At 36.4% G+C, this 11340-nt stretch overlaps 1 protein-coding gene across 1 annotated transcript; it reads right to left on the bottom strand.

The window, feature by feature from the left end:
- Window positions 1–1108: 1108 nt before the first annotated feature.
- On the bottom strand, window positions 1109–10427 carry LOC308704969 (B-cell receptor CD22). The gene is made up of 8 exons (XM_081389710.1): window positions 10306–10427; window positions 8610–8987; window positions 5775–6086; window positions 4359–4622; window positions 3284–3553; window positions 2284–2383; window positions 1991–2162; window positions 1109–1408 (listed from the first exon to the last, which is right to left on the bottom strand). Exons 1-8 carry the CDS (start codon window positions 10346–10348, stop codon window positions 1301–1303), a joined length of 1647 nt encoding a protein of 548 aa, XP_081245836.1. The 5' UTR covers window positions 10349–10427; the 3' UTR covers window positions 1109–1300.
- Window positions 10428–11340: the final 913 nt, after the last annotated feature.

The raw sequence follows: 11340 nt of genomic DNA, 5'->3' as shown, positions 1-11340 counted from the left end.
ATCTAAACCAAAATGATTTAATTTACAAACTGAGAGCTGTCATGAATAAAGGAATATTTTATTAATTTATTAATTTCCAAAAAATCCAAAAAGTATAATAATCATGTCTCAATGTCAATCAGTCTTTTCCCTTTCTTACTGCTATGAGAAACTGAAATTTTGATCAATAGCCTTTCTTTGATACTTGTTTTTAAAGGGATAGTTCACCCAAAAATGAAAATTCTGTCATCATATACTCACCATCATGTTGTTCCAAACCTGTATGACTTTCTTTCTTCTGTTGAACACAAAAGAAGATATTTTGAAGAAAGTCGGTAACCACACGACTGATGGACCCCATTGACTTCCATAGTAGGAAAAAACTATGGAAGTCAATGGGGACCAGCAACATTTTAATTACCAACCTTCTTTAAAATATCTTCTTTTGTGTTCAGCAGAAGAAAGGAAATCATACAGGTTTGGAACAACATGAGGGTAAGTATATGATGACAGAATTTTCATTTTTGGGTGAACTATCCCTTTAATAGGCCTAGTGTTGTAATTTTCCAAGGTTTTCTTTGAAATGCCATCTGAACAGTCTAGCACTTACCACACAAACTATGTTCCCCTTCTTCTCGGTTGCATGACAAGATCAATCTTAGTGTTCAAAAATTTTAACCTTTTGCCCATTTCCCTGTTCCAATCTTAACCTGTATGTTTTAGTTTCCAATAAACGGTTTTATTTTTCTATTGTCCTCAGGACGAACCTAAAATACTTTCAGTTCATGACTCTATCTTAGATCATTTTATGAATATATTGTCCATGGAATGAACAAATACCACCTTTGAAATATACTGACTTTTCAATGATGCAAAGAATTTTCACTAATGACTTACTTTTAAAGCGCATGTCAAAGGAAAATCATTAGACACTCTCAAATGTGACTTTCAGCTCAGTCAGTGTTCATTGAAAATAACCTGATTTGATAAGACTGATTTGCAAATCACTGATTGGCTGTTCAATTGAATGGCGATTAAAACACGCAGCATAGTTATAAAGCCACTTTTTGTCTATTCAGTGATGTTGCAAACAGCCAAACAAACAATATTCACTCACATGCATTTCTTCATATTCTTCAAACTGTAGCTTGAGATGCCAAAGTCACTGTTTTTTATTTCTTTATTTCTGGAGGCTGGTTGATACAGAAACAACAGTGCCAGCACAGGCTCAGTTCTCAGTGAAAACGCAGAGGTATGGTTATATAAACACAGACAGGTAAGATTGCTTCTGTTATTTGAGGATTCATTGATGACGTTGTGATCATATGACCTCCACATAAATGGCCGTCTCAGAGTCTATGGTGACGGCGGTCGGCCTCTCTCGCTGCTCTCGCTGTCGTCTGGCTCCACGTCTTTGTCTCTTATGCATCTGCAAACACAGAGACGGCTGCATTTCAAAATCAAATGCATCACCATTTCACATGCCTTTTATAAATACAGATGGTATTTTGCTGTCGTGATACCTCTCAGATTGTTGACATCCCCCCCCACCCCACCCCTTTCACTTATAATGTTAATAAAAAACATTCTTTTTATAATTTAGAGTTTCAATAAATGCGCTTTTGGACTTGTAGGAATACATTTTCAAATAATAATAATAAAAAACCCTAATAATTCAAAAATTCAGAATGCAAACATCAAAAATTCAACATTCTTAATAAAAAAATTCAAAAGATCAAGTAAAATGTCATCAATTCATACAGCAGATGACTATCAATGCATCCGACGTGCTGTCTGAGTAGGTACTACATTTGAATTTAAATTTACTTCGACCATTAAGAAATTACATTCTATAGTATGAATATGGGTAGTATGAATGAAATCTGGATGTACTACATCTGTCATGTGATCTACCAGTGTCAGTTTCGTCGCTTCACTTATAGGCCCTGTCCCGAACGAATGTCTCGACTCAAAACATACCAATCTTCATGAGCTCATCGTGGCTTTTTACCTGTTTGCTTCGTACAAAACATGGAGTGCAGTTCTGATAGATGAGCTGGTAACTGCCGTTGGTGTAGATGTTTGTGACCTCACTGCAGTTAATGTAGAGCGGCATGCGCTCCTGATAGATGCCGAGACTCTCCGGATGTATTGCAGGAGGTCTGTAGGCCATGCCACGTCTCCTTTTCAATGAGAAAAGAGCTCAGATGTTAATTACACTGAATGTAGTCAGATGAGATTTGTCAGACATGGAACTGAATTGTTAATAAGCACATGATAAAACATTAGTGAGAAGGATCTTACTGTCTGTTTGTGCAGCAACAGCAGTAAAGAGTCAGAAGACTCAGCAGCAGAAGGAAAAACACAGCACATGCTGCTGGTATTAGAATGCGTATCAGATGACCTGTGGGAAAAACAACTTCCTCATTATAATGCATATGTAATGAATATGCAAACTTTGTTTTTTAAATGAGTAATTAAATATTGAAACATTTATGTAAATATTATAAATTATATTTATATATAAATTAGTGCTGTCAATTTTTTTGCATATATGTGTGTATATATATTATATTTATATATATTATATATTTGTCTGTGTGTGTGTGTGTATATACTGTATATACACACACATATACACATATGTATGGCACACACACACATAGTGTATATATATATATATGTTAACAAAAACTTTGATGTTAGATGCGATGAATCGATTTGACAGCACTAATATAAATTAATATTTAATCAAAAATATAATAAAATAAAATATTTATAAATAGGTAAAATAATGAAATTCCAGAAGTTTCCATTACTGAATGTTCTTCAGGTTTTACACCATTACCACAAATATTTTCATGACTTTTCTAGTCTTTTCCACTTTTTTTTGTTTCATTTCCTGTCCTGATTTTTGGAAAAATCTGTAGAATGGATTTAAACACTAAATTTGTGTTAATCAGAGCTTTTTTTTTACTACACTATTTGGTAGATAGAAGCATCATTATATTATCAATTATCATATTTAATAGTATAAAAACTATTATTGGCAGATAGAAGCATCATTTTATTACCAAGTATTATATTTAATAGTTTAAAACAGAAGGATGTGTGTGCAGAATGTGCAAAAGGAAGTGTTCCCATTCTGTGCAAATCTTCAGGATTTATGGATCAGTTATAGAATCATTGCAAACAAAGATAAGATAATAGAATAGGGGTTTGAAACAATGAGTAAATAATGACAGAATCTTCATATCTGTCTGAACTATAATCCTCTAAATGTCATTGTTCGGCTGTAGCGTACCATCATGAGCCTCATACAGTACGTGAGAGTCGTTTCCCAGTGAGTTGATTGCGTAACATTCCACCGGCAGAGGAGCGTCTGCGAATCCACTGAGAGTCGCCATCAGTATATGGTTGAAATAAGAAAAAGAAACATTATATCCGTCCGGCAGGTGAGTCCCGTTCACGCTCCAGGTGACAGCGGGACGAGGGTTTGAGTCCACGGCACAGAAGCAGGACAGCAGCGTCCCGTCCCAATCACAGGACGAGTTGGACAGAATCACAGGAGCGTCTGCAGGGACGAGAATAGTGGACATGTACAACAGGAGACAAACTAAACAGCACTATAAAGGACAGAATGCAGTGTCATTTTATATTATGTTTTACAGGTTTCTATGGCAGGGTTATTATTATAGCTAACAAAAAATAACAAAAAAACAACTTTGAAATAAAATAAATGTTAACTGGAATAAAATAAAATTTAAAAACTTAAACTTTTTTTAATTTCAACTAGTTGCCAACATTTCTCATTTTAATTTAGTTTAAATGCATGTACTAAAATGAAACTAAAACTGAAAAAATACTATATAGACATATTTAAAAATAAAAAACCTAATAAAATGACAATTTTTTTTACTAAAACTTTAAATATAATTGAAATTAAAATAATAAAAAACACCTTCAAAATATTAATAAAAACTATACTAGTTTCTCGATACTAAAATAACACTGGTCTACGGAGCATCTAAGAGGAAATGATGATGGGAAAAATATGAGATGGGAGAAAAAAATACATTTCAATGCTTTTTAAATGTTTCCCCTTGAAACTCTTTGTTCACTCACAAAACTTTTGCTTTCAACCAAAACTTTTTCAAATTGTAAAAAAAAATAATAATAATTCTTCAAAATGTTTTCAAATTCTTAATTTTTTTTTTTCAAATTCTTCTTCTTATTTTTTTAATTCTTCAAAAATGTTTCCTTTTGTATTCCACAGATGCTGGATTGAACCACCAAAAAATAAATAAATAATAATGACAGGTACGAATTACTTAAGTGTGTAAACTATTAAAGCACGGGGCAGGAGGCCGCTGACTCACATTGCACATTGAGGCCCGTGAGGCGAGACGCCGCCCGTCCCAGTCTGTTGGCAGCGGTGCACTGAGCGCGTGTGTCTCGGGTCACGTTGTAGATGCGGACGATGTGAGTGCGTTTAGGGAGGATCACCGTGTTTCCCGACTGAACGGTTGACCACTGGTATTCAAACGCCGGCGGGTCGGCCTTACAGGAACAACTCAGCAGAGCATTTCCTCCGACCCGGACAGACGTCGTGAGGACCTGAATGGAGACGTCTTTGGGAGGAACTGTGAGGAGAAACATTTAGAACTGCATTAGATCAGGGGTTCTCAACCAGGGGGCCTCGAGATGATTTAAAATAAAACAAAACAAACTTTGACATGAGTGAAAACTACTGAGAATCAAGATGTAAGCTGGTATCTGTCACAATTACTTTCATTTAAATCTGTCTTAGTTTCATTTTCAAGGACTTTTAATTTGCTCATCTTTTGTAACCCATTTCCTGTGTTCCTTTGTTCCCGCCAATCAGTCTCCTTGGTTACTCATTAATTAGATCCCACCTGTTAGTATTCAGTTTGTCATCTTGTATATTTCATCCATTCAGTTCCCTCTGTCAGGTCCCTTTGTCTGGTATTGTTGTGTTTCACCACTATTGGATTACCCGAGTCTTGATTGTTAAACGACGTTTATATTTGAATTACTTTGTCAATCTTCTTCATCCTCGGACTCAACTTAACAGTATCATATTTCTTATTTTAATTAGAACTGCAATTTTTAGCTCAGAACCACAAAACCTGGATATATGAGGGAATTTCTAAAAGTGTGATTTATAGACCATGAAAAGTCATGGAAATTAGAGAAATGTTAAGTCATAGACTTTTTTATAATGATTTTATACATTTTTTATAATTTTCAAGTTAATTTTATCAGTGCTTAGAAATTGCTATGTGTAGCCAAATAAATAACTATTAAAAAAAATAATAAAATGATTGAAATAATAATAAAGTCACTAGAAAATCATGTACATTTGTTGGTAATAACTCTGTAGAATATTCTGGAAGTTTTTTAATGATTAAGAATTACTTTATTTAATTATTCTAATTAAATATTATTATTATAAATATAACTTATAATATTTATATAAATATTTAATTCAACTAATTTTAATTGCCACCCCTAGCTTTTATAAATAAAAATGTTTGAAAATGAGCAGCTTTGTAATTACAACAGAATTACCAGAAATCTCTTTGAGGGCCTTCAAATATTGTCTTTGATTATGATGGGCCTTGAAGTAAAAAAGGTTTGGCACTTTGTATGTTGTTATACCTGTTATACCTCATATGCAGCATTGGCTTGAATTTACGTTCTAAATAACCACTGAATTTCCATGGCTTTTCTACTTGTTTGTGATTAGTGAATAAGGATCTTTGACATCTTACAGTGAACGAGGACCTCTCGGCTGGCTGAAGATCTCCTGTTCTTCAGATACTCCACCTCACATCGCACTCTGGGGTTCGTGTGTTGCGGGGCGGTAAAGGACAGTGAGGTCCACATGACCGGTAAGTGACCCGGGTCACACTGCAGCTCCGTGTCTCCGTGAACGATGCTCCCGCCCTGATCGCCTCGGTCCCACTTCCACAGCAGACGGGGCCGTTCGGACGGGCAGCTGAGCCTCACTGAACAGTTCAACACGACCCACTGACCCTGCTTCACGGGCCCCGGGTCAGTGACCTCAGGCGGCTCTGGGGTATCTGATGATGAGACACAAGATTCATACACATAATCTGTGTTATTAGATGTAAAATCACATGAACATCAGTGTTGTTATAGTATCATTAAAGGGTTAGTTCACCCAAAAATGAAAATTCTGTCAGTAATTACTCACCCTCATGTTGTTCCAACCGCGTAAGACCTTCGTTCATCTTCGGAACACATATTAAGATATTTTTGATAAAATCTGAGCCATGTCTCACTCCTCCATAGGCTTCTATGTGACCGAAACTTGCTGGCCCAGAAAAGTTATTAAAGAGATCGTTAATATAGTCCAAGTGACTCCAGTGGCTCAATCTTAAGTATATCAAGCGACGAGAATACTTTTTGTGCGCAAAAACAAACAAAAATAACGTCTTTATTCCACTATTCATTTCCTTCTCTCTGGGCCTCGTAGTGTTTTTGCGCAGCGCGTCTGTGTTACACGTCACCACGTAGGCTCACTATTGTCCGACGCCGGTCATGTGTGTGATGCGTGATGACGTGCAACACAGACGTGCAGCGCAAAAACACTACGAGGCCCAGAGAGAAGGAAATGAATAGTAGAATAAAGTCGTTATTTTTGTTTGTTTTTGCGCACAAAAAGTATTCTCGTCGCATGATATACTTAAGATTGAGCCACTGGAGTTACTTGGACTATATTAACGATCTCTTTAATAACTTTTCTGGGCCAGCAAGTTTCGGTCACATAGAAGCCTATGGAGGAGTGAGACATGGCTCAGATTTCATCAAAAATATCTTAATTTGTGTTCCGAAGATGAACGAAGGTCTTACGCGGTTGGAACAACATGAGGGTGAGTAATTACTGACAGAATTTTCATTTTTGGGTGAACTAACCCTTTAAGGGTGTACTCACACTAGCCAGTTTGAACCGTGCCCGAGTGCGTTTGACCACCAAAGCGCGGTTCGTTTGACTAGTGTGAGTGCTCCAAACCGTGCCCGGGCGCGGCTCGATTAGCCGGCCCTGGCCCGCTTGGAAGAGGTGGGCCAGAGCACGGTTCAGTTGGACTCGGGCGCGGTTCGCATGCAGTGTGAGCGCTAACCGTGCTGGAGCACGGAACAGGACGCGTGACGTCGGGAACTGTAGTCCGTAATCAAAGCTGCAAAGTCCTTGCTGCACTTCAGCTGGTACCTTGCAAACCTCCTCATACGAGCAGCACGATTACGTGAAAATTTTCGAGCCACAAAGGCGATAGATCTGTTTAACAACAGGCTGTGAGAGGGCTGTGGACCAAACGACTCAAAATTATCCACAAAGTAAACAGAGCGATAGACTCCATTGTGTTCAGTGAGAGCGCCGCCCTTCCTGTTTATCCCGAAACCGTTGCACTATAATGACGTAAGCGTGCTCCGGCACGAATGCTGAAACCCTATGTGAGTGCAGGCCAGAGGGGGAGTGGGGAGGGGGGACAATCGTACTCGGGCCCGGTTAATGGCAACCGTGCCTAGTGTGAGTACACCCTAAAGGTGCCGTAAGCGATTTCTGAGAAACGCTGTTGATATTTGAAAATACGCCCCTACCCAAAAGGATCACACCCCTATCTTGATAGCTCCGCCCCAAAACGATGTGTAGCACAGCACCTCCCCCTCATGAGTGGACACGCCCCTTACTGCTGATTGGCTACAAGTGTGTTTCGTGTTTTGGTGCTGGTTCCGATTCACTTTCGGCAGCATTTCTCAAAAATCGCTTACTGCACCTTTAATATACTTTTATAGTTTATTTATATTTTGAATTAGTTTAATTAATTGTTTTATTTTTATGTTTTCCATTGTCATGTTTTTTTAATGACTATTTAGTGTTATTGTTACTTTGAATTAATTTTTATTCTTATAATTTCCATTTTAATTTTAATGTTTGATAAAGTAAATTTTTTTGTTGTGTGTTTTTGTCATTAAAAAAAAATATATCTATAAATTTGTTTCATTTTTTGTTTTCTGTTTTCATATAAATTTTTTAAGTTAGTTTTGGACTTTTTGTGTTTTTTGTCATTTTTATTGAAAGTTTTTATTAATATTTTTATGCATTTGGCAGACGCTTTTATCCAAAGCGACTTACATTGCATTTAAAGGTACACATTTACATTCTTATGAGATTTTTTCTGATTTACATTCTTATTCAAATATTTTTTGTTTTCATTTTAGTTAAAGTTGTAGAAATTTTGTTGTTTGTTTGTCACTTTTATTATTATTTTTAAAATATAGGCTATCTATATAGTGTTTAATAATATTTTGAATTTAAGTAATTTGTTGTGTTTTTTTTGTGATGTCTAGCCTATATTTTTATTTCAGTTTTAGTTAGGCTACTTAAATACTTCAACTGAAACTAAACGAAAATGTACAAATATTGCCTAGCAACATACCGAAATAAATTGTTATTTGCTGTAGGTTTTGTAATTTTTTATTTGATTTCAGTTAACATTTATAATTTCTAAAACAACATTTATAAACCTTTTTTTTAACGGTTTTTGTTGTATTTGCATCAGGTCAGTACAACTTTAGCATACCAGAGACGCTGACGTTGATTTTGGTGGCCACAGCCCATGACCTTTGACCCAGCTCCCTCATCTGCAGTTCATATGTGTTCTGGTCTTCCTTCCTGATTCTGTGGATGTTGATGGAGCAGTCCCCGGAGCTGAGGTTCCCCGCGAGCGACGTGCGCTCTCTGAAGTCTGGATGAATCGCATCCCCGCGGTGAGTGCTGAAGACCGTCGGTCTCAGTTTCATCAAGTAGGAAGTCGGGGTTCTCGTGAGCCGAACCTCCATCCGCGTTGCATTGGGAACCGGGCTGAAGGAGCAGGGGAGCACGAGACACGATCCCTCCAGGACAAACACTCGCCCCGGGGCAGAGAGGGAGACAGCAGGTGTCGCCCTCCACAGGCATGCTGAAACAAAGAAGAAACGATTTACAGAACCATTAAAAAAAAAAAAAAATTATATATAGCTATATTTTTTTTTCTGTAAAATAATTCAGTAACACTTTACAACAAGCTTCCATTTGTTAACATTAGTATTCATCAGTTAACATGAAACTAACAAAAAGGATACTTCTGCAGCATTTATTTATCTTAGTTCATTTTAATGGTCACACTTTAGATTAGGGTCCAGTTCTCACAATTAACTATTAACGACAACCTTTGCCTCAATAAACTCCTATTACTGCTTATTAATATTTAGTAAGGTAGTTGTTAAGTTTAGGTTTTGGGTAGGATTACGGATGTAGAATATGGTCATGCAGAAATTAGGCATTAATATGTGCTTTATAAGTAATAATAAACAGCCAATATCCTAGTTATATGCATGCCCATAAGCATTTAGTGAGAACTGGACCCTAAACTAAAATGTTAACTTTTCATTTCAACATTTACTGATTAAAACCAAAACTTTACAATAAGGTCCCATTAGTAAACGTTATTTAACGCATTCACTAATATATGACTATGAGTAATATTAATCATGTAATAGTAATTGTTTAAATTAACATTAACTAAGATTAATAGATGCTTTAGAAGTATTTTTCATTGTCAGTTCATGTTAGTTAACTAATGTTAATGGATCCTTATCATAAAGTGTCAAAGTTGTATCAGTTATTATAATTATTTTATGGATCTTAACATGAACGATGAACAATAGTATTTTTTATTAACTAATGTTAACATTTATTAATAGCCTAAACACTGTAACGTGAATTGCTGATGCATTAATTTTACCTTATTGCAAAGTGTTTATTCTGTTAAACCAATTCAGAGATGATTGATGCAAATGAAGACTAATAATATTTCACATCTCATTGCCAAAAGTTGCTCATTGAAACTGAATTATAATAAATGACTTCTGTCAGAGTGATCGTCCTAATGAGAATATTAAACACACTGCTTTTATGCTCTTTGTCTTCACGTGTCTAAATTGTGTCTTGCATTGTGACAAGAGCATTTCACAACACAGTCGAATATAGAAAAGGGAAGTTATGCAGTGTCTGAGTCTGCATTCGCAGTGCGGTCACATGCATTTAGTGAATATTAACATACTGTATTAATTATGTGTTCAAGTTTATTTAATGATGTGTGGAAAGAGCATGTAAGAATGAAATGCATGATTAGAATTGAGACGATGTTCAGAGAAAATGATCTTTGCAACATAATCGGATTTTGATTTGATTTTGACAGATACAGATCAGGGCAGATTTACTAAAATCACACTTACCTGTCATCACAGTAAAGAGCCCAATCGCTGCGTCCAGAGCCATGAGCGCACGCCAGCCGGAGGGACGACACTACACCAGTGGACAGATGCTCTGCCTGCTGGGGATTTTTTGGTCTTTTTCTGTTTTAAAGGGAAGTCAAAACTGGAGGTCTGGCATATTTCGCAATGCTGACCTTCTGTTCCATGACGTTTTTGCTCCAACATCTTGACTACACTTATTCCATTCAAGGTACACAAGGTTGTTATCAGATCTTGCTATATAATTAATAATTCAGTAAAAATACAGTAAAAATTTTAACATATTTACAGAACAACGTGTAGGCCTTATATAAAATATATATGTGAACCTGGACCATAAAACCAGTCTTAATGGTATTTTTTTTTTAATTAATATGTATACATAATTTGAAAGCTGAATAAACAAGCTTTCCATTGATGTAAGGTTTGTTAGGATAGGACAATATTCGGCCAATATACAACTATTTGAATATCTGGAATCTGAGGGTGCAAAAAAATCGAAAACATTGAGAAAATCACCTTTAAAATGGTCCATTTATGTTCGCGATTGTGCTGCATTCACTCACAAAAATAAAAATGTTATATATTTACGGTAGGAAATTTACAAAATATCTTCATGGAACATGATCTTTACTTAATATTCTAATGATTTTTGGTATAAAAGAAAAATCGATAATTTTGACCCATATAATGTATTCGATCTGTGCACAAAATGGCGACCGTTGACGTTGAGTGTGTGGGCCAGTACTTCCGGAGAAAACTTCCAGCGAGAGCGGGAGAGACAACAGCGACCGAGTTCCATTACTAGAAAGAGAATTTTTCACAATGAGTGTTTTTAGGATCCAAGAGAGGCGACTTGCCTTTCAGAGGGTTACATCCTCAGCACTTAATTGTTGTGTGCCGTTATGTACCGTTTACAAAGAACTCACGTTACAAAGAAGTCAGCTTTCATGCATTCCCCGTTGACGCTGTGTGGATGCAGAAGATCCGGAGGGATGACTTCAGCCCGACCAAATT

Source organism: Scardinius erythrophthalmus (assembly GCF_964197995.2).
Source record: "Scardinius erythrophthalmus genome assembly, chromosome: 16".
Lineage (NCBI taxonomy): Eukaryota > Metazoa > Chordata > Actinopteri > Cypriniformes > Leuciscidae > Scardinius > Scardinius erythrophthalmus.
This window is presented reverse-complemented; position numbering and strand designations above follow the sequence as displayed.

Excerpts from the sequence above, each read along its gene's own strand:
- LOC308704969 (XM_081389710.1), bottom strand. The coding sequence starts at position 10,348 with ATGGCTCTGGACGCAGCGATTGGGCTCTTTACTGTGATGACAG. Across the intron at positions 6,087-8,609 it reads AATCAACGTCAGCGTCTCTG|ATACCCCAGAGCCGCCTGAG; the intron begins GTATGCTAAAGT and ends TCTCATCATCAG. Across the intron at positions 2,163-2,283 it reads TGTTGCTGCACAAACAGACA|GAGACGTGGCATGGCCTACA; the intron begins GTAAGATCCTTC and ends CTCATTGAAAAG.